This window comes from Pleurodeles waltl, chromosome 3_1, assembly GCF_031143425.1.
Source record: "Pleurodeles waltl isolate 20211129_DDA chromosome 3_1, aPleWal1.hap1.20221129, whole genome shotgun sequence".
Lineage (NCBI taxonomy): Eukaryota > Metazoa > Chordata > Amphibia > Caudata > Salamandridae > Pleurodeles > Pleurodeles waltl.
In genome coordinates this window covers 1,676,289,229-1,676,314,236 of record NC_090440.1, presented here as the reverse complement: position 1 = coordinate 1,676,314,236, position 25,008 = coordinate 1,676,289,229, and the positions used below count along the sequence as shown (strand labels likewise).

The 25,008-nt window shown below is 44.9% G+C and overlaps 1 protein-coding gene across 1 annotated transcript in view; it reads right to left on the bottom strand.

Moving 5' to 3' along the window:
- Positions 1–25,008, bottom strand: part of AGPS (alkylglycerone phosphate synthase) — a 605,536-nt gene that overhangs the window by 142,421 nt on the left and 438,107 nt on the right. Inside the window, exon 15 of the mRNA XM_069225421.1 lies at positions 14,011–14,080. Coding sequence (XP_069081522.1) covers positions 14,011–14,080 — 70 coding nt within the window. The remainder of the gene's footprint in view (positions 1–14,010; positions 14,081–25,008) is intronic.

Here is a 25,008-nt window from a genome sequence, read left to right as displayed (position 1 = left end):
CCTTCCGCTATTCCAGCCATGTTCAGAATGGTTCTGATTAAGGGGAGCGTCTGTGAAGGAGTCAAGTGTGACTTCTGCAAGTAAACCCCAAAGATGACAGAAGGTTTGCTGTAGTCTGGAGATGGTTGACGACTGCCTAGGGCAAGCCCACCTTCAACAGCCAGTCATCTAGGAAGGGAAGGACTGGAACCCCCTGACCTCCAAAGATCTGATGCCACCACTGCCATCATTTTTGGGATACCACCCGAGGGGCGCAGGTGAGACCAAACGGGAGCACAACGAACTGAAAGTGCTCGTCTCACCCTGAACTGCGGGTACCACTGATGAGCCAGCGGAATGGGTATGTGGAAATAGGTGTCTTGTAGGACCAACTCCACTATCCAGGATCAACAGCAGACAAGAGCTAAGCGAGGGTGAGCATTTTGAATTTCCTCTTTCAGAAGAATGTGTTGAGAAGTCAGATCTACAACAGAAGAAATACCTTTGTCCTTCTTGGGCCCCAGAAAGTGATGAGAGTAACAACCAAGTCCTACTTCTGGAGCAGGCACCCTCTTGACAGGCCGTATGACCAAAAGGACTTGCACTTCATGCTGCAAAATGGACGGGTGGTCCTCGGTCAGTTGCTGGATGGATGTTGGAATGTGTGGAATGGACGAAAAGAAGCATAAAGCACAACCTTGCAGACAATCCAAAGGACCATCCTCCTGGCCAACGCGATTGCTTGCCAAACTGGATAGAATCAGTTGATTTGCCTCCTACCAGGTGGTTGTGATGCTCTGAGGGGTGTGAAGGTTGGTGGATTGGGCGACACACTGACCTTGGCATCAGGGGTGGTGGGCACCTCTGCCTCTCCCACCAAACTGCAGGGTTCTCTCCTTAGGCAGAACAGGCTGGCAGTAAGGGATGTCTTGACCAAAGTCACGAAAAGGAACGGAGGAATTGTTGCAGTTGTTGAGTCTAGCAATAGAGTCCCACAGAGCGAGCAGAAGGCCTACTCTCCTTGAAACGTTCATGGGCAAAGTCAGTCTTGTCCACAAAAAGGGGAGTCCCATCGAATGGCATGTCCATCAGGAAATACTGAACATCGCCCATAAACACAAGAACCCAATTGATTGCAGTCACTTATGGTGACAAAAGGAAACGCTGGTGACTATAGGTCACCCAAATGGAGTCGGTGGTGTCCACCCCACAAAGGATTTAGAAATTGCTTGCATCACAACCATCTTTTCAATCACCTGCGAAAGGACCGGGCAAGGGTATTCCGGTACACAAAGGAGGACATATGACACCATGTCCAAAAGGGACAACATACAGGAGGTGTTGATCGATCACAGGACCAACCTGGGTGATGAGAAGAGGCGTTTATCAGTCAGGGCCCCATTGAATGTGAGGAGGGGGTAAGAAGTAGTCTGGCCCGCTTTCAGGATCTCTGTCAGCATGTTCCGTTTTCCCTCCATGGTTGTGAGCTGGAGATGAAGAACTTCTGCTGCCCTATACCTAACAATAATGTAGGAAGCAGATTCTTTTGTGGTAGGGGATGTGGGGCAGAGAAAAGAGCAGTCTCCGGTGAGGTATCTACTCCACTAGTCCCCTTCAAGTCCTATACCAATTGTCTTCAGCATAGGGCTGAGTGAACTCATCACCATGGTCATGGTCATTGTCAGAATCAGTGCTGAAGAGGGAATACCATGAATGTTGCTTGCCACATGGAAGTTCAAGTGCAGGGGCTGGCTCTTTGCATGGATTCTGGCATGCATCGGTTGGAGTTGGACCAATGTCGATTCGGCATAAGAGTGGACAATCGGAACTGCCTCTTTGGGAGGCAATCTCCAGATTCACTTCAAATGCCTGAAAAAAACATGGAAATGACATCTGGACGCTGGGGAAGGTGCTTTATGGCTCCAGTGATATCACAATGGAATTTTTTTGCAGTGACTGTGTGAAGCTGGGACCCTCTACTGGTGTGGTTAAGCTGGTAAAAGTTTCAGGATCCAGTCTGATGCCTGGGATATTCAAGAGGTATGGTATCTGCAGGTAGAAGTATCCACAAGAAAAGATGCAGTTTTTCTCCAGCCAGAAGTCTCTTGATACATAAATATGTGTCTTGGAGTGATAGAGAAATCTAAGAGGTGGAACTGAATAACCCTACTCCTGCTGCTTTGGCATTGCTAGGTTTGAATTCACATGTAAGGCTTGGCACCATCAATAAGATTCCATCTTAGCCATTGTCTGAACATTCTTTATACTGGAATGTGAAATTATGTTTCTCAAAAGGTCAACTGCACCAATCAAGCTGTCTTCTTCAGGAGACTGTGTTCTCAGGACAGGAGCTTTGGGAGCAATGAGGACTCCTTGAATCGTACCTTACCTTGCCCAAGGTAAGAGGGACTCTTTCTGGTAGCCACTGTGTGCTTTACACAAAATTAGCAACATGTATATTAGACAGGTGTTTGCAGAGAATGGCCACCAGACAAGAGGAAAAATGATAAAGAAGAATTGGAAGACCTCAGAACCACAACAGCATTTAAAAAAAACCAAACGGGGCTGAAGAAACTAAATTCAAAGATTGTGCTATCTTGATATCTGAAGATGTCCACAAAACAAAAGGGGTGATGAACCTGCAGAACAATACTACGACTGCACTACAACGCAGTAAATGCTGGCACCCTCAGTCATTTTATGCTGTAAAGGACAGGAACAGAAGAAAGGAAATAGAAACAAAAAATAAAGGCTGCATCTCCAGTTAGGATCTCTTCATGCAGGCGTAAGCGAATGTAGCATCTTGTTTTAATCATCCACATCCAAGAACAAAGGTACCTGTGGACAGAATGCCGCCATGCTAGTGCAGCAGAACTTAAATGCACAAAACTTGGTTCACCACCTATCCAGAGCATTTCTAAACTGCAGCCAGACTCATGCCTCCAAGGTACTGGTGAGCGTGCATTTAAAAGAACCAACATGATGAACGGTACAGTCCAGCTGTAAGTAGGGAGAAGGAATTACATCTAACCCCTGAAAAGTGAGCCTTGGCAATCACCAGCTACATGCCTTAGGGCTCCCCAAAGGTAAGCAGAGTGGATGTTGACAAGCAAGATCTTTGAGAAATGAAGAGTGCTTGCCTCTGCACCTTTGAGGGTGCCACAGAGTAAAGACATCTTGGCATACAGTACTTTTGCATTTGTTTATACGTAGTGGGGTAGAGAATGTTGGTCCAGAGTTTTTGCACTGTGACAGATTCCTTTAATTTTATAAACAGTAAACTCCTTGCCTTTTGTATCAGTACTTCTCAATACACTTGTTTTAGAAGAAAGAAACTCAGCAGAGGAGTATGCTTTTGAAGAACTGGTAACTCAAGTCATATTTATAGATCATCTTTACTAACTGATTAGTTCAAATTCCTCTGATTTGGTAAGGAGTAATGTACCTCATTTTAAGTATGCGGGAGACACCCCATTCCTAAATATGGTGTTGTAAAATGTTGCAGGTATTTCGGAATCTCAGTTATTACAAATTTCATGAAGTGTACATTATTACACGACAGTATTTGCATGAATTTTCTAAGAGACCTGGCCCTTGTGTCCTGTAGTTAACCTAAGCTATCAAACTTTACCATTGAGCTATAAAAAGGCCTCAAGCATGGCCAATTTGGAGAGCTGTTTGTTTGAGTCACAATAAACCTTGGCAGTACTGTGACAGCAGAACATAACATTTCACATTTCAGTGTTTTTGCACTTGCCATTTTACTGACATGTTCAATAACCATTACAGAGGAGAGAAACCAAACCTTGACAAAATTGCCATTGTTTCTTTGGCCAAAAGCATTTCAACCTGCATACAAAAGGAGTAAGCCACCTCAAATGGTACTGAGTATGGGAAATTTTGATTTGTAAACTGAATCATCTAATACATCCGTGTTGGTAGCTCTGGATAAAGATGAAGCATTGAACATACCATACATAAGCGGCCACAGCTGATGAGAGTGACAAGTTCCTGCCAAATTACTTCTTTAACATTTGAGCTCGGATTGAAACATGCAATAGTAAAACAATTTCAGATACCACTGTTAAACACATCTATAAAGAATAAGCTTTATAGAATACATTATTAATGACAAAGAGCACTGGCACTCAGTTAATGATCTGTCAACTGATAAATGCACAGAGCGTGTGACCAGCTGAGCTTAGTGTTGGTTCCCAATTTATTCAGTGAGACATCCCCAAGTTTAACTATACCAATAACCTCAAGTATAATCATTTTAAATAACCACAAAATGTAAAAGTGGGAGAAAATTAAACTTGAACAGATTATCTCAACTCTTTTTCTCTCAATATTTAAAAATGTGGAGGGCAAAATAACGAATGTTGCTTTCTCAAAGAAAAGGTATTGTGGCCATAGATGAAAATCAGCCTAATACTCTACATACTAAGCAGCACATGACTGGGCAGTTGAGGGGATGTTCTAACTGGAAAGATCTTCAATAGATAGTTAGTATCAATGATGAGCTCTCTTTTTCTGGTAAACTATATGATAAGAGTAAAGATAATTTTGTTATTCCAGACATCCGTATACCTCATAAATTATGGCGTTGTGTGGTTCCACATTCACGGTTAGAAGAAGAAATTACTACTTTGTTTAAGAATGGCTTCTATACAAATAAAGGCAATTTCATCCAATCAATTTGATAGATCTGTACAAAAGATTTATTTAACGTCCTAAATGGAAGGATGGAGACACAGACTAGGTCCTATAATGTTATCTTTCAGTTTCAGGCTGGTTTCCGGTGGAATCTCACAACCAGACCAAGTCTCTGACTTGAACCTCCCAATTACAAAAATGTTACTCTTATCCATATATTATTATATTATATATATATATATATATATATATATATATATATATATATATATATATATGGAAAATGTCACTTACCCCGTGTACATCTGTTCGTGGCATGAGTCGCTGCAGATTCACATGCTTTGCACATCCCGCCATCTAGTGTTGGGCTCAGAGTGTTACAAGTTGTTTTTCTTCGAAGAAGTCTTTTCGAGTCACGAGATCGAGGGACTCCTCCCATTTCAGCTCCATGCGCATGGGCGTCGACTCCATCTTAGGTTGTTTTACCCGCAGAGGGTGAGGTAGGAGTTGTGTATTATAGTAATAGTGCCCATGCAATGGAGTGAATATGTATGTACATAATGTAGTTTAAAGTGATATATTTATAAAGTTACAAATGTTGCAGATCAACTTCGAAACGGCTACAGGCTCCCGGGGAGGCGGGTGGGCGCATGTGAATCTGCAGCGACTCATGCCACGAACAGATGTACACTGGGTAAGTGACATTTTCCGTTAGATGGCATGTGAAGCTGCAGACACACAAGCTTTGCATAGACTAGTAAGCAGTTATCTTCCCAAAAGCGGTGGTTCAGCCTGTAGGAGTTGAAGTTGTTTGAAACAATGTCCGTAGTACTGCTTGGCCTACTGTGGCTTGTGTGCCGTTAACACATCCACGCAGTAGTGTTTGGTAAACGTATGAGGCGTAGACCATGTGGCTGCCTTACATATTTCAGTCATTGGAATATTTCCTAGAAAGGCCATGGTAGCACCTTTCTTTCTAGTCGAGTGTGCCTTTGGTGTAATAGGCAGTTCTCTTTTTGCTTTGAGATAACAAGTTTGAATGCATTTAACTATCCATCTAGCAATGCCTTGTTTTGAAATTCGATTTCCTATATGAGGTTTTTGGAAAGCAAAAAATAATTGTTTTGTTTTCCGAATTTGTTTTGTTCTGCCCATGTAGTACATTAACGCTCTTTTGATGTCTAATGTATGTAGTGCTCTTTCAGCTACAGAATCTGGCTCTGGGAAGAACACTGGTAGTTCTACTGTTTGATTCAAGTGAAATGGTGATATGACTTTTGGTAAGAATTTAGGATTTGTTCGTAATACTACTTTATGCTTGTGTATCTGAATAAATGGTTCTTGTATGGTAAATGCCTGTATCTCACTTACTCTTCTTAGAGATGTGATAGCAATTAGAAATGCAACTTTCCATGTTAAGTATTGCATTTCACATGAATGCATAGGTTCGAAAGGTGGACCCATGAGTCGTGTTAAGACAATGTTGAGGTTCCACGAAGGAACTGGTGGTGTTCTTGGTGGTATAATTCTCTTTAGGCCTCCCATAAACGCTTTTATGACTGGTATCCTAAATAATGAAGTTGAGTGCGTAATTTGCAGATAAGCTGAAATTGCGGTAAGATGTATTTTAATGGATGAAAAAGCTAGCTTTGACTTTTGCAAATGTAGTAAGTAGCTTACAATGTATTTAGCAGATGCGTGTAATGGCTGGATTTTATTATTAAAAATAATAATAAACAAATCTTTTCCACTTATTTGCATAGCAATGTCTAGTGGTTGGTTTCCTAGCTTGTTTTATGACCTCCATACATTCCTGTGTAAGGTCTAAGTGTCCGAATTCTAAGACTTCAGGAGCCAAATTGCTAGATTCAGCGATGCTGGATTTGGGTGTCTGATCTGTTGTTTGTGTTGAGTTAACAGATCTGGTCTGTTTGGTAGTTTGACATGAGGCACTACTGAGAGGTCTAGTAGTGTTGTGTACCAAGGTTGTCTTGCCCAAGTTGGTGCTATTAGTATGAGTTTGAGTTTGTTTTGACTTAATTTGTTTACCAGATATGGAAGGAGTGGGAGAGGGGGAAAAGCGTATGCAAATATCCCTGACCAACTCATCCATAACGCATTGCCCTGAGATTGATCCTGTGGGTATCTGGATGCGAAGTTTTGGCATTTTGCGTTTTCTTTTGTTGCAAATAGGTCCATTTGTGGTGTTCCCCATCTTTGGAAGTAAGTGTTTAGTATTTGGGGGTGAATCTCCCATTCGTGGATCTGTTGGTGATCCCGAGAGAGATTGTCTGCTAACTGATTCTGAATCCCTGGAATAAACTGTGCTATTAGGCGAATGTGGTTGTGAATCGCCCAATGCCATATTCTCTGTGCCAGGAGACACAACTGTGTTGAGTGTGTGCCTCCCTGTTTGTTCAGATAATACATCGTTGTCATGTTGTCTGTTTTGACAAGAATGTGCTTGTGGATTATTATGGGTTGAAATGCTTTCAACGCTAGAAATACTGCCAGTAGTTCTAAGTGATTTATGTGAAACTGTCTTTGGTAAGTGTCCCATTGTCCCTGGATGTTGTGTTGATTGAGGTGTGCTCCCCACCCTATCATGGAGGCATCTGTAGTTATTACGTATTGAGGCACTGGGTCTGGGAAAGGTCGCCCTTAGTTTAAATTTATATTGTTCCACCATAGAAGCGAGGTGTATGTTTGGCGGTCTATCAACACTAGATCTAGAAGTTGACCCTGTGCCTGTGACCATTGTGATGCTAGGCACGGTTGTAAGGGCCGCATGTGTAATCTGGCGTTTGGGACAATGGCTATGCATGAGGACATCATGCCTAGTAGTTTCATCACCATCTTGACCTGAATCTTTTGTTTTGGATACATGGCCTGTATTACATTGTGAAATGCTTGTACCCTTTGTGGGCTTGGAGTGGCAATCCCTTTTTTTGTGTTGATTGTCGCCCCTAAGTATTGCTGTGTCTGACACGGCTGAAGGTGTGACTTTGTGTAGTTGATTGAGAAACCTAGTTTGTGGAGGGTTTCTATGATGTACCTTGTGAACACTGTTCTAGCGTGTTGGTTTTGATTAACCAATCGTCTAGGTACGGGAACACAGGTATTTGCTGCCTTCTGATATGTGCAGCTACCACTGCCAGGCATTTTGTGAAATCTCTTGGCGCAGTTGTTATTCTGAATGGCAACACCTTGAATTGGTAATGTACCCCTTGGAATACAAACCTTAAGTACTTTCTGTGTGAAGGATGTATCGGTATATAGAAATATCCTTTAGGTCTAGTGTTGCCATGTAGTCTTGTTGTTTGAGCAGTGGGATTACGTCCTGTAATGTCACCATGTGAAAGTGATCTGATTTGATGTAGGTATTTAATGTTCTGAGATCTAATATAGGTCTTAGAGTCTTGTCTTTTTTGGGTATGAGAAAGTACAGAGTAAACCCCTGTTCCTTTCTGTTGAATTGGTACTAATTCTATTGCTCCTTTTTGTAGCAGCGCTTGGACCTCTAGTCCTAGAAGGTCCATGTGTTGTTTTGACATATTGTGTGTTTTCGGTGGGACGTTTGGAGGGAATTTGAGAAATTCTATGCAATAACCATGCTGGATAATTGCTAGGATAATTGCTAGGACCCAAGTGTCTGTTGTTATTTCCTCCCAATGTTTGTAAAATTTGGTTAGTCTCCCCCCCACAGGTGTTATGTGTTGGGGATTTGTGACGTGGAAGTCACTGCTTGTTTTGAGGAGTTTTGGGACTTTGGTACTTCCCTCTACTCTTTTGAAATTGTCCCCCTCTATATTGTCCCCGAAAGCTTCCACGCTGATACTGGCTCTGATAAGTGGGCCTGGTTTGTGAGGTTGTGGGTTCTGTAGTTTGTCCTCGAAACCCCCCTCTAAACTGTGTTTTGCGAAATGTGCCTCTGCTCTGTGGGGAGTAGAGTGCGCCTATGGCTTTGGACGTATCAGTGTCCTTTTTTAGTTTTTCTATAGCAGTGTCCACCTCCGGCCCAAACAACTGCTGTCCGTTAAAAGGCATATTCAGCACGGCTTGTTGTATTTCCGGCTTGAATCCTGACGTACGCAACCATGCGTGTCTCCTTATGGTTACTGCTGTATTTACTGTCCTAGCAGCTGTATCTGCTGCATCCATTGCTGACCGTATCTGATTATTTGAGATACTTTGTCCTTCCTCCACCACTTGTTGTGCCCTTTTTTGAAACTCTTTGGGTAAGTGTTCAATGAAATGCTGCATTTCGTCCCAATGAGCCCTGTCATATCTTGCCAACAGTGCTTGTGAATTGGCAATGCGCCATTGATTGGCCGCTTGTGCTGCAACCCTTTTCCCTGCAGCGTCGAACTTGTGACTCTCATTGTCTGGAGGTGGTGCATCTCCCGAGGTGTGAGAGTTTGCTCTCTTGCGAGCTGCCCCTACTACCACAGAGTCCGGTGTTAATTGCTGCGTAATATATACAGGGTCTGTTGCGGTGGCTTGTACTTTTTCTCCACCCTTGGAGTAATGGCCCTGCCCTTCACGGGCTCCTGAAACACCTGTTTTAAGTGTTTTAGCATTCCAGGTAGCATAGGTAAGCTTTGGTATTGACTATGAGTGGAGGACAGTGTGTTAAACAAAAAGTCATCCTCAATAGGTTCTGCGTGCAAGGTGACATTATGAAATGCTGCTGCTCTCGACACCACCTGTGTGTAGGCTGTACTGTCCTCAGGTGGCGACGGCCTTGCTGGGTAACAGTCTGGGCTGTTATCTGACACCGGCGCATCATAAAGATCCCATGCGTCGGGATCATCCTGACTCATTCCAGTATGAGTTGGGGATTGCATCAGTGGTGGAGTGGCTACCGGTGATGTGTGGGTTGATGGTGGTGGGGACGGTGGCGGAGTTGTTTGACTTGCCACCTTTGCCTGCGGCTGCTTGTCCTTTTCTTGAAAGGCAAGTCTTCTTTTCATCCTAATTGGTGGAAGAGTATTCATCTTCCCTGTGTCCTTTTGGATGTGGAGCCTTCTCTGAGTGTAGTCTGGCTCCATTGACTCTAGTTCTTGTCCGAACTTATCTCCTTGCATTTGGGAGGACAGTCCCTGTTCCTCTGTGTAGGAACCTGATTTCGGTTCCGAGGCTGGATGTTTCGGAATGGAAACCTTTTCGGTAGGCTTTTTCGGCTCCGACAACACTTTCTTTACTTTCGGCGTCCCGGTCTCTCGATGCCGACTTGATTTGGTGCCGAACTTGCTCGGACCCGCTGTCTCGGGGTCGAGGTTGCAGTGTGCCGGTATCTCGACCGGAGTCGGATGACTTCGACACATGCGTGCCCTTTTTCGGTGCCGATGATCGGTCACCTATTTTTCGGGTTAAGCCATGGCCTGTTGGCGGTGGCGTCCCCTGGGCTTTTGTGGTCTTCTCGTGAGTTTTGTGTGTCGACGTCTTATTCACGGTTTTAGCCGTCTCTTCGGGATCGAGCTCGTCCGAGTCCGACTCCTGGATGGAGAAGGTTTCTTCTTCCTCCTCGAAGTGTCTTTGTCCTGTCGGCGCCAACGCAATTTGCAATCTTCTTGCTCTTCGGTCTCTTAAAGTCTTCCTCGACCGAAACGCTTGACAGGCTTCACAAGTATCTTCTCTATGTTCTGGAGACAAACACAAGTTAAAGACCAGATGCTGATCTGTATAAGGATACTTGTTGTGACATTTGGGGCAGAAGCGGAATGGGGTCCGTTCCATCAGCCTTGAAGAGACACGTGGTCGGGCCGACCAGGCCCCGACGGGGGATCGAAAAAACCCTGAAGGGCCACCGGAGCTCTTCCAAATATCGGTGTTGATCTGTTGTAACTAACCCGATACCGAACGCAAACAATACCGTCAAATTTTCCAAAATTCTAACTATCTTTCCGAACCGAAACGCGGAGTGAAAAGGAACACGTCCGAACCCGATGGCGGAAAGAAAACAATCTAAGATGGAGTCGACGCCCATGCGCAATGGAGCCGAAATGGGAGGAGTCCCTCGATCTCGTGACTCAAAAGACTTCTTCGAAGAAAAACAACTTGTAACACTCCGAGCCCAACACTAGATGGCGGGATGTGCAAAGCATGTGTATCTGCAGCTACACATGCCATCAAACATATATATATATATATATATATATATATATATATATATATATATGCACATTATCCATAGATCACATTTTTTATCTTAAAACTTAAAAATAAGTTTAACAGCATACTAAGACCAAAACCTTGAGCTGTGTTAAGTGATAAAGGGGCACCATGCAATCACTGAAGGGCCTCTACTGCGATAATTTTGCCGGATTTGAGTACCTGAAGGGGCACAATTTGGTAATTTTATTGCAGTTACATAAGGATGCAGATCCTACTTTATTTTGTTCATATATCTTTAGATATATCTCAAGCAGATTCTCCATCCCTGGATAGAGTACTGGTCACTATACTCCTCTTTGCAGATGATGCAACTCTCCCAAAGTGATCTATTCCTTTTTTAAAGGTTTCCTGACTTCTGTACGGAAAGGCATCTAATGATCAATAAGAGTTAAAGGATATTGCATTGAAACTTCACAAATCCTATATTTCTAGTATTGTGTTACAAAATGGGCAGCTAGGAAAGGTACACTGCATGGTACTACCTTGCAGCATGAGTGAGGGTCGAAGAGAAATTGCAAAGTTAAATTGCTAAGTGCATGACCTGCTCTCTCGCACTGTCGGTGCACTTAATAGATTTTCTTTGAGATCTATTCTGCCAACCTTAAAATTGTTTAATGAAAAGTTATTACTGCTTCTGCCTATAGATCAGACCTGCAGGGACAAGCCAGCTGCATTAAAATTCCTTTTATAAATAGCTACTTAGAGTTTCCTCAAGTGCTCCTTTATGGATGCTATATTTTGATACTGGGCATGATACCACTGTCCAGGGGATCGGTAGAAAACTACTTATATTTTGGATCAAAGTTTGAGTCTTACCAGCACATGGACCATACACAGCATCTCTCGTGGAGATAGAAATCTAACCAGACTCACTCCCTTGGTTATCTAATGTTTATTCATTGCTATCAAATTTGAGGTGGTATAACTTCTGGTCTGAGCCCAGAACTATTAATTAAAATAGGTTACCCACGTATAAAGGACAACATTCCTACTGCTTTACTTTAAATGCTTCCAACGAAAGACAGTGCTAATTTTGCTTCATGCGGATGATGCCATACTCAGTAGAACAGTAAACCGACTCCAATTAATCTTATTGCCACCTCAGAAACGTTTATTGAAAGTGCAGGGTCAACAAATCTAGACCAAAAGTAATGGTGTGGGGTGCATGTAGAAGAACCCTCCCAAGCTCCAACATTCCTGGAAGCCACAAGTTGGAAATCTAACAACAAAACCGTGTGTAAAAAAGCTGAAGCAACCACAGGTAGTACAGGCAGGTCAACCATCAAAACTGGGCACAATTGGCAGACTCAATCCCTGAAATGTCGAATATCTAATGTGTTTCCGCAACTCTTTACTGCTCTAAAATACAAAGTCTGCTGGATGACAGCAAAGTAGTCATCCAGCAGACTCAAGTGCATACATATCTCTTAAAGAAGCAAGTCTTAGCTGGAAGCACACTGTAGAGTTAAAGCTCATATAGTAAAACAACACCATCAGAAATGCAGCAAAAATGAGTGCCTCGAGTTCGTCGAATCTCAGACAAATGTTGATTAAGTATGTATGTAGGAATGGTATTTCTGTAGCACAAACCAAGCAAAGTGCAATACATAGTCAAACACAAGCATATATTCAGTGAGTAAGATGATAGCCTTGGTTGTATATGCCTAATGCATTGTGATGTGGTTTTCTCTAAAGAAGCCAGTGTCCCGCTCTTCCATAAACTGGTGTACAGTTGGGGTGGTCCAGATAGATACTGGGATATTATTCCAGTACCTGGGTGCATTGATGGGAAAAGGCTTGCGGTCTTGTTTTTTTTCTTATGTACACTTTTTAGCCTGCAGTCTGATGTTGTCCTGGCTGCAGGGGTCAATATAAATCTTGCTCGTAGGGAGCTGATACAAAAAGCATCAATGCCACAAATAGACGTCTAATTTCCACAAGTTGTGTTTCATTGCAATTTATTCTCCAAATAAATTTTTACATCACGTTCCTATTTCATATCACTGGCTGCAGGGGAGCTAAGATCCACCAGAGACGGCGAGCTTGTCTGCAAGTTCCAAGGTGGGTGGGTGGTAGTGGAGGGGTTGGGGAGTGGTCGGGCTGCAGAGTGTTGTGATGACTTTGTAAACGATGCAGCTGGTTTTGAAGATGGGGCAAGCCAGCAAGAGGAGCCAAAGGAGTTGCATCCATTTTTGGGGGGTGGAGAGGGGTAGGGTGATGTGATTATATTTCTTTATGCCTTGGACTAGACATGCTATAGCGTGTAAGATGCCTCGAAGAGGTGAAAGTGAGGAGTCTTGAAGGCCATGGAGTAGAGTATTACCACCAGTTTTCTTTAAGAAATGCTTGACTTTCTTCAGAACAGAGAGCTGGCAGCATTTGGTTTTCGGTAATGTGTTCCCTAAGGGTGAGGACAGTAACCAGGGTGAATCCAAGTTACTTGGCATTTGGTGAAAGTTTGGGTTTGAAGCTGTCAAGGTTCATGTCACTGAGGCAGGTTTGTACAGTAACTTGTATACGGAGATAGAATTAACTTGTATACGGAGATAGAATTAACTTCCCCTCTTCAGGTACAGTAAATTATATAAAAATCATACAGAACATGAGAAAAAAGCTGCCAAATCTTTCACAACCAAGTTTCAACCTACAAATGCTCTACTATGTTAAGTACAATTAAACTCTAATATGGTTTGTGGAAGTGGATTATGTGAGCAGAAAATTAAAACTCTTCTTTCAAATGACATTTCTGAATGTCCTGGCTTCTTTTAACTGTGCACACCACTGCCTAAATCAAAAAACAAACCATGGACAGACACACTATTCTAGAATTGAAACAACGATTGAAACAGGTCAAACAGCCACATGCTCTTGTGACAGATATCAAATAGAACATTTCTCTCAGCTTTTGACACTTCGGCAAAAAATGTCAACTCCTTTCAATAAATGGGATTATAAGAGCTTACTGATGTCACATCAATACAAGTAGATTTCTTGTTTTGGTAGAAAATGATTGCTTATAGAGGATCACCTTTGTGGAGAAGAGAGCCATTGATTAGGACCAAACAGGCGATTAGGATCAAAATGCAGCAAGTGAAAATCTTTTTTTAAACAATTCAGTTCTTAAAGTGTTCTAATGCTGTGAGGTCATTATAACACCAAGAAAGACCAAATAGTAAATAACACAGACAAGTGACCTACCCGCAAGTAAGCAATAACAAACGTCAGCATGTATCCACGCTGTCCATTATCTTCTCCTGCTGCCAGGCCTCTGAAATTGAGACAGTGAGTTGTTAAACGACCAACACAACCATAGTTACTTAACTATTATCGACATTAAATAATATGACTTTAATTGCTGGAGAAAAAATTCAACATTGGCAGTTGCGAATTATCTGCAATCTGAAATGCTCAAAAACAGATAATCAATATGGCAGTTAGGAATTCTCGGCAAACTGAATTACTCAAACACAGACATGCAATTACAAAGAAAAGGGTTCTTCCATCCACAAATTATGGTATTCGAGTTCCATTTAATTTCAGAGGCTTTCATTGCGAGTTGAGTGAGATCGGGTGGGGGTATTTACCACTCCTGGTAAATACCATTACCCCAGGGTAACGTATTTACACGGTGTGGCAAATACCTCATATTCAGAGTTATAAACTTGAAAATAAGCCAAAACATTAAACTGAACATATTTTATCTTTTTTCCAGGCCTTTTCCAAGGGTAAACTTTGGCATGTTCGAGTTGCTTGAATGTATCAATAGAAAAATCAGAGGGTGTGAAATTGTAACACAACTCTGTTTGCAGTGGGATTGGAATTTAACTCACACTCAGAGGGTGTGAACTTGTAACAAGTGCCTATGACTTCAAATTTAATTTTGGTGCTATACACCTTAAACTCTGGCATTGTTTAGAGCTGTGATTTTATAATGTTCTTGTTTGTGATATATTAGATAACATTCCCTACATTGGTAATAGTCATTAGCACTACTTTAAACATCACAAGTACTTTTCATATTTAACAGCCAGAATCAGACTTGGAAATGGGGTAAAAAAAAAAAAAAACCAAAAAAAAAAAAAGAAGTAATCAAAATATTACATATTTATACATTGAATTTTAAAGTATACTGTACAATAGGATTTGCTGAAATACTCAACTTTGCTTATGGGTCAACATGCAAAAGGGCACAAATGTTCGAAAATGCTAGACCGAACTGCATTATCATATGAATTTGTGTATTCAAAGAGAAACTCAACCTTTTTCAAATATCTTGCCTTCATATATACAGCAACCTTATAACCTGGGCTACCTACTATCTACACTCTTAGCGGGACTTATAGTCCAATGTTTTTACTGTAAAAACCTCCAACCTTGGTACAGGTGACAAAAGAGAAATAAAGAAAAAGGAGTTCTAGATAGCAAGGAGACATAACCTGGACAGCAAGGCTAACTTTTTCCAAATTTATAAATTGTCGGATGGTCTGTGGGTACCATAGCCCTTTAGAGCTAATACATAAAACTCAACTATGAAAAGGAACTACAATGGTAAGGGAAGGCTAGATGGGTGAAAAAGGAGTCTTCATGGGATTAAAATGGAGAGTCTGGAGAAGGACAAGTTACTTACCTTCGGTAATCCCTTATCTGGTAGAGACTATGGCCCCCATTACAACCCTGGCGGTCAAAGACCACCAGGGCTGTTTCATCGGTTGCACCGCCAACAGGCTGGCGGTGCAATCCTGTGTATTACGACTGCGGTGGAAGCGCTGCGGTCGCACCGCCGGGACCACGCCGGTCCTAGCGGATTTAATCCTCCAGGGCAGCACTGCTTGCAGCGCTGACCAGGGGATTACGAGTCCCCCTTCCGCTAGCCTTTTCATGGCACAGACCCATGGAGCTTTTCACTGTCTGCATAGCAGACAGTGAAAAGCGCGACGGGTGCAATTGCACCTGTCACAACATTTCACAACTTTCCACACCAGAAGCGCAGAGCAATGAAGAACACTAACAAAACAAAACAAAACTAAGGCCCTGAAAATTTTTATGACTACTGGTGCATCTAGAATTCAGTTCGCAGACCAGAGACGATGGGTGGGTCGGAAAGGAATCTGCAGCTTGATGTAGTCTCTACTAGATAAGGAGCTTGCGAAGGTAAGTAACTTGTCCATCTGATAGAAACTTCAAAAGTTCAGACTAGAAAGTCCTACAGGACTGAATAGGCAAAGTGCCCGTTCCTATGGCGCTGACTGTCTGGGCAGTAATGTCTGGTAAACTTGTGCAAAGAAGCCTACATTGCTGCCTGACAGATGTAAAGGACTGGAACTCCTCGTGCTAATGCAGTGTTCGCAGCTTTCCGTCAGGTAGGATGAGCACAAAACCCTCAGGGAGCTGCTTTTTGGCCAGTGTGTAGCAGATCTTAATGCAGAGTACAACCCATCTGGAGATGGTCCGATTCTACAATGCTTGACCTTTCTGTGCACCCACATACTCTACAAAGATTTGACCATCCACCCGAAACTCTTGTATAATCAAGGTAGAATGTCATTGCTCTTTTTGGGTCTAGGCAGTGGACTCTCTCCTCTTCCTTAGAAGGATGTGGGGGTGCATAAAAAGCAGGCAAGGTGATGAAATGGCACACAGGAACGTGATCACTTTTAGTAGAAAAGAGGCCCAAGTGCAAAACACCACTTTTTCAGGATAGATGGAAAGATAGGGCGGCTAAGATGATAAGGCCTGCAGCTCATTTACTCTGCAGGCATATGTAATTGGCACAAGGAAGGCAGTTTACAAGGTGATACACCTGAGAGGACAATTGTGGAGAGGTTCAAAAGGAACACCCATCAGAAAGGTAAGAACCAAATTCAGATATCATTGGGGCATAATAAATAGCGATGGAGGAAAAAGATGTTTAAGACCTTTAAGGAACCTATGTACAATAGGAGACTTAAAGAAGGAAGGTTTATGGGGCAGCTTCAAAATAGCAGAAATAGCAGACAAATATCCTTCAAGAGTGCTCAGAGCAGAGCCCTGCTGTGCAAAGGACAGTATAAACAACCGGATCCTCAGGGAGAGGGGCAGAAAGGAGGTAAAAAAAAAAAAAACGTGTGTGCACAATGCCATAACTCTGTGCCAATGAAAGCAGTATACCATTTTCGTGGAGAGGCTCCCTAGCTGCCACGATTATGTTACAGACTTCAGGAGGAAGGCCGAAAGCTGTCAACTGCTGCCGCTCATTCTCCATGCAAGAAGGCAGAGTGGACAGGTTTGGGTGCAGAGCCCTCCCTTGCTGCTGTAATAGAAGATCATCGGAAGCGGCAGTCTGATCCGAGGATCGATGGACATGCTCAGCCGCTTGGAATACAGGCTCTCCATGCCCAGTCCGGAGCCACAAGGATTTCTTGGGCCCAGCTGTTCCTGATCTTCTTGAAAACTTTGGGTAGGAGTGGTCGGAAAGGCTACTGAAGGATTGAATGCCACTCAAGATGAAAAGTGTTTCCGAGTAATTGCCGCCTTGGACACTCCAATGTGCAAAACTGCAGATATTGAGAGTTCTTGTTGGAGATGAACAGATCTAACCAAGGCCATTCTCACTGCTGAAAAGAGACTTTATGAAACCTCGGGATGGAGATGCCATTTGTGATCTGCTAGGCATTTTCGTCTGAGTTTGTATGCTCTGGCGTTCAGAGAGCCTGCCAGATGATGAACCACCAGGGATATGCCCTGCTGTTCCAGCCACATCCAGAGGTGCAGTCTTTTGACAAAGGGTCACTGAGTCCATTCCGCCCCGCTAACAACAGTACCACCTGGCGGTAGTGTTGTCCATTAACACCTGCACCATTTTTTCCTTGATAGAGGGAAGAAGGGCTTTCAATGCGAGCTGGATCGCACAGAGCTGCAAAAAGTTGATGTGGAGGCCTGTGTCCGCTGGAGACCAGATGCATTTGATCGCTACCTCTCCTATGTGTCCGCCTCATCCCAGGAGCGACGCATCTGTCACTACTGCGAGATCTGGTTTGATGAGGAAGAGGGATCTGCCTCTGACCCAATTGCGGTTCTTAATAACACCACTGCAGATCTGACGCAGATCCCGCCAAGATCTGTCGGAGGGATTCCCCCGATTCTGCACCCACTGGAACTTCAGGTCCCACTGCAGAGTTTGCAAGTGCCATCTAGCATGTGTCACCAGCAGGATACAGGAGGCCATGAGGCCCCGCAGCCTCAGAGTCATTCTCATCGAAATTCAAGACAGAGGCTGAAACATCGATATCATAGCCTGAATATCCTGGACTCAATCAGGAAGAAAGGCACAAAACTGCACTGTATTCAGAACAGCTCCAATGAAAGGGAGCGTCTGAGAGGGAGGCAGGTGTAACTTCAGTACGTATATTATGAACCACATTGAATTCTGGAGGTCCATCGTAGTCTGGAGGAGGGAGACGACAGCCCGAGGTGAGCCTGTATTCAACAGCCAGTCATCGAGATTGAGCAAGACCGAAATCTCTGATCTCCGCAGATGAGCTGCAACCACAGCCATCACCTTGGTGAATACCCGAGCAGTGCTGGTAAGGCCAAAGGGGAGCATGGTGAACTGAAAGTGCTCATGTCCCACCATGAACCGCAGGTAACGTCTGTAGGTAAGAAGGACAGGGATATGAAAATATGCGTCCTGAAAGTCCAACACTACCATCCAGTCTCCTGGGCCCAGGGCAGTTAGAACCTAAGCCAAAGTTAACATCTTGAACTTCTTCTTGAGGAAGAAATTAAGAGATCAGAGGTTAATGACAGGGTGAAGACCCTTTCCTTTTTGGGAACCTGAAAATAGCAGGACTAGCATCCACTGCCTACTTCTGGCACAGGAAATCTCTATATGGTTCCCTTGGCCAAAAGAGCCATAACTTCCTCACAGAGAAGGGACAAATGATCCTCCACCTTCTGATCGTCGGATGGTGGCATGCACAGTGGGGTAGTCCCAAAGGGGAGGGAGTAGTTCCTTTAGACTTTCTGCAAAACCCACTTTTCTGATATAATGGATTGCAAGTAGAGCAGGTGATGGCGAATCCTGCCACCAACTGGCCCATGGTGGGGGTGAGTCAGACTAGAAAGGTTTAGAGGCTGCTGGAATGCGGGTTGAGGTGTGGACTGTCCAGACTGCTGGCTACCTAACCCACGAGTTCGGTGGGTCCAGCGCCCTCTGCCGTCCAGAGGCTGGGCAGCCTTCGTGGCACAGTGGCTGGCTGGGAATGAGTGCCGTTGGAGGCCCCTTCAGTAGCCATGAAAGGGGCGAAAAGCAGATAGGGGGTGGGGCACGAGGGGGCCACCATGAGGCCCAAGGACCTGGCCTAAACCTGGGAATCCTTGAAGCACTCAAGCACAGAGTCTGCCTTGTCTCCATAGTGACAGGTGCCATCCAAGGGCATGTCCATCAAAGAAGCTTGGACATCCCCTGAAAAGCCAGATGTCCTCAGCCAGGCCCTTAGGGTCACTGTCAAAGAAACCACTCTGCCTAGTGAGTCAGTCGTGTCCAGTCTGCAAATAACTGTGAACTTTTAGGCGTCTCTCCCATGGGCAACAGCCTGAGAGAGCACAGCCCGGGCTTCCTCTGGGACATGTGGCAACCCTTTCAAAACCATACCCCATACTGTGTGGTAATAAGGGCCCAAAAGGCATGCAGTGTTCACAGACCGCAGTGCAAGGCTGGCGGAAGAAAACATCTTCTCAAGTGAGTCCAACCTTTTGGATTCCATATCTGGGGGAATGGAAGGAAAGCATCTTTGGAGGTAGAGGCTTGGACTACCAAGCTCTTGGCAGTGTGGTGTTGTGTCAAGAAACGTGGGTCCCCAGGTGCGGGGCAATGGTCGGAGGTAATCGTCCTGTTCACAGCAGCCGCAGTGCTGGGTTTGGACAAGGTACCCACTCGGACGACAGTGAGGGCCTCATTGAACAGAAGTAGGAGCTCTTAGGTAGAAGCTCCTGGTTGCAGCACCTCTGTCAAGAGATTAGCTTTGATGGCCACCGAGGGCAGATGAAGGTCCAGGACCTTAGCTGCCCTCCTCACCGCCATAGCAAAAGAAGCTCCTTCCTCTGTAGCCACAGTAGAGGGAGAAAGCATGTCAGTACCTGGAGATGTACCCACTTTACGTTAGTCCAATTGTTCATGGAACTGGTATTCTACAGGGTCCAGTGACCTCTCCCATTCATCATCGAAGATTAGCCACCAGGAAAAGAGCACTGGATCTGAGCAAGGGAACAAAGCTCCTGCCGGCGCTGGAGTTGTATGATGCCCATCCGGCCCTGTGTCGGCGATTACAATGGGGGATGGTGCTGCTGGTGGGTGCAGATGGCACGGGTGTCAGAGAAGATTGGGGTGGCATGACTGCCACTGTTCCAGGTACAGGACTGGATTCCTGGGAGCCCCAGAGAGCCTCTCTGTGCATTGGCCAAAGGTACCGGTGCAGAACCCGAAGGGGTATCCTCTGACTTCACAGGGCCCGAAGGTGCTCTACGGGGTTAGACTACACAAAAAAGAGGCACTGGCCTCACAGAACACTGGGAGTTGGGCCAGGTGTTGCTCTGGCTCCCAGAAATTGTAGTCGGCCCAGGGACAGAACCTGCAGAATGAGGCCTAGAGTGTCGGCTGATGGACGAGGAAACATCGAAGTGCGCTTCGACTTCTTAAATTCCTTCGTATGCCTAGACTTTGATCATCCAGAGGACTTGGAGTGGGATCACTTCAAACTCCACAACTGATCTCGGAACCTTCCTCTCGACCGGGACCTCGACTTACAGAGTTGAGCACTAGGGCGCCATCAGCTTCAGGGACCGCTCCCTCATAGCATTCGGATGCATGGCCTGGAATTTGGAGCATGACTTCGGGTGAAGGTTGCGCTCCAAACACCAAAGGGACATAATGTGTGGATCCGTCATGGATATCACCCGATGACAGGACCCGCAGGTATTAAGTCCCATATACTTAGAAGATATCCCGCGATGCAGCAGGATTAAACTAAAAAAAAACACTCAACAAAAAGTAAAATAAAGACCTTCAAAAATTGACTGAGGGATAGCTCTCTACAGATCAGCGCTAGCTGGTGCAGAAGAAAAGAACTGATGTCAGCGCGCCAGGGTTGTGCCAATATAGGACCCCGGAACCTTATATCCAGCACAGACAATGCCGATCACGGACGCGGAGCCAATCAATGCCACCTAACGGCGCTCAGGGGTACTGCTTAGTACAGTCTTCTGGATCCACTGTGATGCCTGTGGAGAATTTAAAGGTAAGGAATCTGCAGCTTCAAGTCTCTATCAGATAGGAGTATTTGACAACTTCTTAAGAGCCCAATGGTCATGGAGTAATATTAGCCAAGAAAGGCGCAGGAGCATGGCCTAAACAAGTATGTTAATAAATATCTAAACAAGAAAGAACCCAGGCACATGTTAAATCTCTGAAATGTTTGGGACAAGGTTAGAACAACTAATCTTAGATGTCAGGTGGTGTTTGAAGGCAGGGAGAGGTGTTTTTGTAGCTGCAACACTTTGGAATGATGCAGGTAATTTTGAAGGTAATGCACACAGAGGCAAGACTGAAGAGGTGGGGGCTTGTTTGGGAAGAAGAAGTTCCTTGCATGGTGATGGATATGTACTGTTGCCCTGAGTGCCCCCTGCTGCAATGATGTCTGGATGTACTTGACGCCTCCCAGTCTGGATTCCGCAAGAACCACAGCACTAAGACCGCCCTCATCGCCTGCACAGACAACATCAGGACCAGAGTGGACAAGGGTGAGACCGTCGCCCTCATCCTCCTAGACCTCTCCGCAGCTTTCGACACTGTATGCCACCAGACCCTCTGTGCACGCCTTTTTGATGCCGGAATTCAACACAGGGCCCTGGACTGGCTCACCTTATTGCTCACCGAAAGAACCCAAAGAGTTTGCCTCCCTCCCTTCCGGTCTCCAGCCATCAATATCATCTGCGGGGTCCCCCAAGGATCCTCCCTCAGCCCCACCCTCTTCAACATCTACATGGCCACACTCGCCAACATCCTCCGCCCCCACGGAATCACCATCATCTCTTACGCAGATGACACCCAGCTCATCATCTCCCTCACCAGGAACCCAGCCACCGCCAAGATAAACCTGCATACCGGACTCCTCGACATCGCCAAATGGATGACAGCAAGCCACCTCAAACTTAACTCAAACAAAACAGAAATCATCATCTTCGGCCCCAACAAGACAGCATGGGATGACTCCTGGTGGCCCACCACCCTCAGACCACCCCCAACACCCACCACCCCCACAAACACACAACCTTCGTTCTAGACTCATCTCCATCCATGGCCCAGCAAATCAACACCATATTGCCCACCTGCTTCAACATCCTTTGCATGCTACGGAAGACTTTCAAATGGATTCCTTTAGAAACAAGAATAACGGTCACCCATGCCCTCATCAGCAGCAGACTGGACTACGACAACGCCCTCTACGCAGGGACCACAGCCAAACTTCAAAGAAAACTCCACCGACACTGGACCGGCCTACCTCAATGAATGAGTAAATTTCCACATACCAACTCAACAGCTCTGCTCCACTGACCTCACCCTCGCTACAGTCCCCCGCATCCACCGCACCACCTCCAGCAGCCGATCCTTCTCCCACCTCCCTACCAACCTACGCAAGACCCAGGACTTCCTAACTTTCAGAAAGCTCCTCAAAACATGGCTTTTTGAGCAGTAACTGGCAACACCCCCTCCACCCTCCCCAGCACCTTGAGACCCTAACAGGTGAGTAGTGCGCTTAAGTAGGTTTTTGATTGATTGATCCCTGGTGCCGATTTTTATTGTCATGGGAGAGCACGGACCATGCATGTGTGCCATGACATAGGCAGGTCTCACAGATAACTGGATTTTTCGACTGCATGTGCTACCCACATAGTGGTGAAAGGTGCTAAGCAGCACAAGCACAGTGATGGCAGCATACTGTGTAGTGATCAGCAGAAGTGAACTGGCCTTTTTACCTGTGTCACTGGAGTGAAGTCTACAGACTCACCCACGTAAAGTTCAGCTGCTGTGTGCTTAACTCACCTCTGGCCTACATGAGGTTAGCAGGTAATGCTGTGCATGAGTGTGTGTTGTATGACTGTGCTGGGTATATGTGTGCCTGTGAATGGTTTTATGCAGTGTTGTGCAGTGCATGTGTGTTATATGCATGCACTAGGTGTATGAGCGTCTATGAATGGCTTTATGTAGTGTTGTGCAGTGCATGTGTGTTATATGCATGCACTGGGTGTATGAGTGTCTGTGAATGGCTTTATGTAGTGTTGTGCAGTGCATGTGTGTTATATGCAAGTACTGGGTATATGAGTGTCTGTGAATGGTACAATACATGGAAGATTCTGCGTTCCATTTTAGGAGGCCCAGGGCTGACTGGCGGACCATGATGAGGTAGAGAAATCCCCCCAGACAGATGTGTGGATTGCTGCGTTCCTGTGAGTTGGGTGTGACACACTGGAGGAAGGGAGAGCCAGGCTATTTATTATCCTTTCAAAGGTGCTCTTATATTGAAAGAAAGGGCACTGGAGAGGAGATGGGTCTGTGCACATCTCAGGAAGGAGATAGGGCTGATAAGAGAATCATAAACAGTAGTGTTGAGGCCCTGGGGTAATCTTTTGATTAACAAGTTACTTACCTTTGGTAACGCTGTATCTGGTTGAGACTACCTAGCCACAGATTCCTTACCTTAGAATGTTCCCCAGGCATCAGGCTGCCTCTAGAAAAAGCAACCACGCCAAAAGTGACATGTGCTGTGCCTAAATAGGTGCCAGCCCAGCACGCTGACACCAGTTTCTTCTCATTTCATTTCCGTGCCAGAAGCACAGAGTCATATTAGAAAGCGATGAACCAGTGTGCAGACACTAACGACCAACGATGGACTTTTAAATAGAAATAATCCTTTCACAGAGACGATGGGTTGGTCGGTCAGTAAGGAATCTGAGGCTAGAGTCTCTACCAGATAAAGTGTTACCAAAGGTAAGTAACTCTCCATCTGATAAGGACTTCCAGCCTCAGATTTCTTACCTTAAAATAGATATCCAAGCAATACCTCCCTGGAGGAGTGTCTGTAAAGAGGTTAGACCAAGAAGTCTTGGAGGACACAATGGCCAAAATGCCCATTGCAACGGACCTGACTGTCGAGGCCGTAGTGTTTGGCAAACCTGTGCAGAGATGCCTATGTATTAGCCTGACTGATGTCAAGAATGGCAACAGCGTGAGTTAATGCAGTGGTTGTAGCCTTGGAATGAGCCCGCAAACACTCAGTGTATTTCTTCTTGGCCAATATGCAGCAGATCTTAATGCAGAGCACAATCCATCTCGAGTGTGTCCGTTTCTTCAAAACTTTTCCTTTTTTTGCTGCACCAAACCGAATAAGGAGCTTATTGTTCACCCAGTTTTTATCAGTGCGATAAATGTAGAATAAGAATGCTTTTTTTAGGGTCCAGTCGATGAGGTCTTTTCTCCTCTTTGGAAGGGTGAGAATGAGCATAGAAGGTTAGCAGTGTGATACTCTGGCCAATGCCTCACCAACTTTGGTAGGGAAGAGGCACAGATCTGTAGAACCAATTTCTCTGGGAAGAAGTTGCTGTACGGAGGATGCATAGAGAGCCTCTTAAGTTCACTAACCCTCCTGGCCAATGTAATGGCCAATAAGAAGACTGTTTTAATGGTCAAAAGGTGCAAAGAGCACCTGTGCATGGACTGGAAGGGCAAACACATCAAAAAGGTTAAAACCAAATTAAAGTCCCATCAGGGCATAATGAAGGGTTTTTGGGGAAACCTATTTTGGAGTCCTTTAGGAGACAGGTCACAACTGGTGACTTGAACAGGGAGAGCTGATCTGGAAAGTGTAAGAAGGCCTATATTGCCAAAATATATCTTTAAACTGTGCACAAAGCAAAATCTTGCTGGGCTAACACTAAAACAAACAACTTGGTGAAAGGTGCAAAGAGACGATCAACGTAACTTGCAGTGCACCAACCCACAAACAGGTCCGAACGGCAGTCACTTATGGCCTTAGGTGAGGGAGGCCTGGCTGACACAATGACTTTGCAGACTTCTGAAAGGAGGTCAAAAACTGTCAGCGGCTGCCACTAAGTCACCATGAATGAAGAAGAAGAGGGCACAGGTTCAGGACAGGAGATACT